The sequence below is a fragment of the Pistacia vera genome, unplaced genomic scaffold (genome assembly GCF_008641045.1).
Source record: "Pistacia vera cultivar Batoury unplaced genomic scaffold, PisVer_v2 Contig629, whole genome shotgun sequence".
Lineage (NCBI taxonomy): Eukaryota > Viridiplantae > Streptophyta > Magnoliopsida > Sapindales > Anacardiaceae > Pistacia > Pistacia vera.
Window position 1 is genome coordinate 57,314 of NW_022196478.1, and position 5,527 is coordinate 62,840.

The following is a 5,527-nucleotide window of genomic DNA, read 5'->3' on the forward strand; positions in this document are numbered from 1 at the left end:
ATTTCGATGGGAGAGGGGCAACTAATACTACTGGAGAAAAGGGAGACGCTGCTGCGACCTGCCCTTGATCATTCTACTGAGCCTTTAGTTGATCTAGAGCTCGTTGCAGCTCCTCAATCTGAGGCAGCAGAGCTGTCTGGGGATTGCTTTCTCCCATGCGAGTTTGACCCTCGCGATTGCGGTTGAGGAAAGTCCAGAGGTCGGATTCCTCTTCGCCTCGGTCGACAGTTCCGGCTACCCTTGATACATGCTGGCTAAAGTTGTGTGATAGCGATGATTGGTGCGGGGAATTTTCACGACCTCCGCAGTGGTACGAACCGCCCCGCGAAGTGTGGGAACCTCTCCCACGATGATCAGGATTGTTTCTTTGGCGGTGATGAGAATCGCCTCGCCCAGCACTTTTATGGGGGTGTCCATGCGACATGGTATGGGACAACTCGGGCTGCACCCTTTCACCGAGTCTCAACGCCGCGGTATTCTACTCGGTACGTGGTTGGTGTTCGTCGGTCCTTTGGAGCCCTTAGGCCTATTCTTCGCCACTTGCTTACCTTTCCTTCGATGCACTGCAGTGTGCGAGGCCTGGGCTATCGCCCTTCTCCGCGTTTTCGCGGGACCTGCAAACATTTTTGGCGGTGCAGCTGATTAGGGTGGCATGCCCCAGTCCAAACGGTCCAACCTTTGGTTGACCGTTTGGAGAGTATTGTTGAACCTCTCCAAGTAGCTTTTGATGGCAGGGTCAAGTTGTGAACTTAAAGGGATATCCCCCGCGGCATTTTGTGGAACTGAGGGCACCTCGGGAGATGTGTCCTCCTGTACTTGGGGGATCTCCTCAGCACCATGATTGGTTCGCTCAGGTTTGAGTCGGTGAGCCATTTGCTATTGTAGGACCAGTTAGTTAGAGATTCTCCTGATAAAGGACGAATACTAAATCAGGCCCTCCTTCTAGCGCTAAACTGTTGATGCGTGATTTTCACACCAACTAAACGCATGTATGAAATGCTGAGCTGGCCCAGAAGACACACGTGAATGTGGGGTTGAGAATGTAAATGATGGCAAGACAATGTTTAAAGTGGTTCGAGTGCTTAAACAAGTGAATCCTACGTCCACTGATATTGTATTTATGTTTAAAGGATCAGGTCACGGCTTAACGAGCTGATGAGAATACAAGTGAGAGAAAGAGAGAGAGCTATTACAGAGAGAAGATAGCTAATCAAGAGTAAAAATGAGCCAATCCCATAAATGGGAGAGAAGCTCTCTATTTATAGTGGGATACATTCAGGTAATGATTATTGAATCCGTATAAAGGAGTCTAGTATCGTGCAAATCTTTCTTTGCGTCCTGTTATTCATCTACTCGCGTGATCTCCTCGTATGCAGAGATTGGACATGTGGACGACTCTAGCCTTTTGTCAGTCTGGCATGCACCCACTGCACTGGCAGGAACATGTTGCTCATGCTAGCATGCGACGTGGTCGCACCTGAATGGCTGTAGGATCTGCCCAGACCCTAACCACTTGCGCTGACTAGGCTCTATATCAGCCCTACTTTTCCAAGCATAATAACCACTATACTCAGAAGGATATGAGGATGGATTCTCTAATATTCTTCCAAAGGTTGTTGTTCTTCCCTGTGGCCACGTCTTCCATGCCAAATGCTTGAGTTTCATACAACAGATGAAGTTTTTAGAGATCCTCCACGTATCATATGTAGAACTTAAAAGAGTTCATCTTTATCCTGAATTATGCACCATGCAGTTTCAACAGGATCCTTTCATTTCATTTAATTTTTTTTTTTTTTTTTTTCAGAAATTAGGTAATAATTGGATGGGAAATGCTTGAATTTGGTGATTTCAATTCAAATATCTCCCCATTTGACCTTTCCCTTTTGACCGGATAACAAGCCCTTTAGTCACTGCCTCACTCAGATTAGCTATACCCAAGAGTCTTGTGTTCAAGTCATCGGAAGAGACAATTACTGGGTTTACCCAAAAAAAGAAATATCTCCTCATTTGTCGAGTTCTTTCTCTTGTTCTTTACTGAACTATAATAGAAACACAAATCAATTTCTTTGCCTCTTTGTCAACAAATCTTAATGCTTGTGTGGGATTACAGAGAGAATGTAGGAGATTACAATGACTAGTAGGAGAGAATGTAGGAGATTACAATGACTAGTTGGACAATCAAAATCTTATATTCTTACTCAAATAGAAATAAATTAGAAGAGAATCTTGGTGCCTTACCATGTAAATCAAACCCTTAAAATAACTATCGTTGAATGTATTAAAACAATATGTGGCTGGCCACTAGAATTTGCATTAGCTTACCCGCGAAAGCTAGAACATTGGGAAAAATACAATAAGTGGCTGAACAAAGCACAATACCTACTTTATTAAACAGGAACCTTGCTAGAATCAACAGTAATTTACGTACAAATTAATAATAAGTTAACATCTATTACTTGTACAAGGGACATTCTATCAGGATTCTTCATCAATACAAATTTCTGAATCCCAGCACATTATCCCTATAAGACCATTTCTTCAGAATACCGAGATGCGTATTCAACCACCACAAGTAGATCTTCAATTCACATGAGCAGAAAGCATGATACTTTGCTTTTTGGCTTTCTAGAGCTTTGATTCTTGCATTATTCTAAATTGTTCAACTTTACTATCTTGATTGAGTCTCACTATCTTCTTCTGAAATGTTGAACAAGAACTTTGGGAGGGAGGTGATTCGAGGGAGATGAAGTAGCAGCTCACCAAGTGAGTCTTTCCTTGACATGCCGGTTGCTGGCTTGCCGCCAGAGAAATCTTTTGGATCAACTTCAGGAGCCTTCATTTCAACTCCATTTTTGTTATCATGCAATGGTTCAGGAGAGATGTGTAGCTGAACATTCTTTCCATTTTCATCATTTGGTCTTGCATCAGAACTTTCCCCGTTTGCTTGAAAGTTTTGAGCTGCACCAGGTTCCTTCTGCAAAAGGCAACAGAGAGAATTGACTCTTGACATGAGGGATTTCTCATCCGAAGCTGCTGTTGACTGCTGAGTGTCACTAAGCAAGTACTGTGCAATGTCCTCCAGTAAGTCACGGCAATCTGTTCCTTCCTCAGGTTGATTTCCGAAAGTTATCTGATCTGAAAGACAGTTTTCGATGTGGTTCATAAAATCACTCATAGACATTGATGGGTGAAGGCCCGGCACTTTTATCTGGTCCCAATTCCTAGTTCCCTTCGAATTTACTTCACACGTTCCACTCCCTTCAATTGCACAAGTGTCCATTTCTAGTATTAGAGTGGCAATAAGTGACAATTGAAGAAAAAATGCACCCATAACCATATTAAAAACTTACAAGAACAATAAATACTTTCATAGGGCATAAAATATCTTCACATTCAAGCCCTACAGTTAGGCATAATACTAAGATCCAGCATTCATACAGAATAACAGAGAAAAAAGCACAAAATAAATAAATAAAAAATTTAAACATGATTTCATAAAATATATATCTTGCCAGGCCTCTTTATGCTTAAAAAATGCACCACCTTCAGATCTTATAGCATCAATTATGAAGACCAATTTTCATTTTTCAATGTTTGCAACATATTTCAATGTTATGTTATATTGTCTTTCATAGTTTTCCATATACTAATCACAATTATCCACATAAAAAGATCGTAATTTAAGCCACATATAATAACAATTAATAAATTAAGCCTAGGATCAACTTAGGGCACCTATAAACATTAACAAACTAAAAGGCATATTCTCTTTTAGTACAGAATTTCTTCCCCCACACCATGACCAACACAAACAAATAATATGCATACTTCTTGAAGAGAACAACTAATTAAATGATAAAGATATAAAATTACTAAGATAAAATCTGAACAGGCAAAGAACATTAAAACCTAAAAACAGACGGCAGCAATAAGAACTGAGCTCATACCTGAGCTAGGAGAAGGAGCTTCCCGAGACATATTCTCTGATCCAAAACCAGAAGGTTCCCCTTTCTCAATTTCAAAGGAAGACGAGTGAGCTGCAACTGGTGATGCCAAATTCTGCAAACCAGTAATACTTGATCCTTGACCAGTCTCCACTCGATCACCTTTTGACTCATCTGGATCATCACAAATAGAACCCCTTGGTTCAAAGTATGGTGAATCTAAACTTATCTCTGGCTGTCGGCTTAGATAATTCAAACGCATGTCACACTGGATGAGCTTTTCAAAATGTTTGTTTAACAGCCCTTGTGGACACTGCAGAAAATGTTGCCTACAAAAACAAAGTAAATGATTTTCACATCAGTATTTAATTCCATATAGTTACATCTCCTTCAAGTAGAATCTTTGAAAAGCAATGCATGGTAAGATTTTCAGCAACTAACATATTCCAAACCTGTTACATCAAGTCATAAAACAAGCAGCAAAAGTTTTGTACAACGTAAAGGTACACAAATTCATGTTTAACCTTGTATGAGTTAGAATTTAATTTTTTCCAAGATGAAAAACAGCATTATATTGTTTAATCGTTAAATAGATATTAGGAAAGCACTTGAATCCTAACTCAAAAGATGGAGAGCTTACAACCAAATAAATTCATGAAGACAAAAAAAAGACAGAATATATGCCACAAATAACTTAAAATCAGAACCTTCAACTCAAATACATCACACAATCTACTGAGACAACTTGGGACCACAGACTCCATAAAATCATCCAATTAAAGAAAACAAGAAGAATCACCAATGGCAGAACAATATCTAACCGGTGTAAGCTAGCCTGCCCATCAGTAAAATCTGCTGTAGCCTGCCACAATGTGTGCTTTCTAGGCTGTGGATTAGTCTCCCTAAAGAAAAGTGGCTGTCTAGCAAGCTGCATAACACAAAAAACTACCAATAAATCAATTTATGCCCACACACTAAAACACACAATTACCATTCATCCATAGTCTAGAACATTACCACAACATTCAAAGTCCCGGGACCGTCATCAGGACAGTTTGCCCTCAAAGCCATAATATCAGACCACTGAATCTCTATCTTGCTCTTAAGACCACCTTCAAGCACCTCCCAAACAAGCTTATGCTTCGCAAAGTAACACTTCGCCACCAAATCGCCTTCATATCTCGATTTATACTGCCACCAAAATAAATTCCTATAAACTCAAAACTCCCCAACACATTAAAAACAAAACTAACGAAAAACAAACTAATCAATATTACCTCCCACCGTCCAATCCTAAGAAGAGAAGCAGGAAAATTCGACGCCTTGAGCTTGTCAGTAGCACCCGAAGAAGCAGCTGCCACAGCTTTACTCTCCTTCTTAACTACAGGATTAAGATTATTCTCTGGCGCTTGAGAGAGCCTCATTTGAATCAGATCCAATAACGACGGGCTCTTCCTCAGCCGCAAACCCAACGGACTCGGCTCATCAAGTGGGTTGTATTGTGATGGCGGGATTGGATACGCATCATTGTTATTATCATTATTCCAAGCACTCCATTGCTAATTCAATTCAATCAACAACAA

At 40.4% G+C, this 5,527-nt stretch overlaps 1 protein-coding gene across 1 annotated transcript; it reads right to left on the reverse strand.

Moving 5' to 3' along the window:
- Positions 1–2,242: 2,242 nt before the first annotated feature.
- Positions 2,243–5,499, reverse strand: LOC116111182. The gene is made up of 5 exons (XM_031397377.1): positions 5,222–5,499; positions 4,962–5,135; positions 4,766–4,872; positions 3,948–4,273; positions 2,243–3,282 (listed from the first exon to the last, which is right to left on the reverse strand). Exons 1-5 carry the CDS (start codon positions 5,366–5,368, stop codon positions 2,669–2,671), a joined length of 1,368 nt encoding a protein of 455 aa, XP_031253237.1. The 5' UTR covers positions 5,369–5,499; the 3' UTR covers positions 2,243–2,668.
- Between the last annotated feature and the right edge of the window lie 28 nt (positions 5,500–5,527).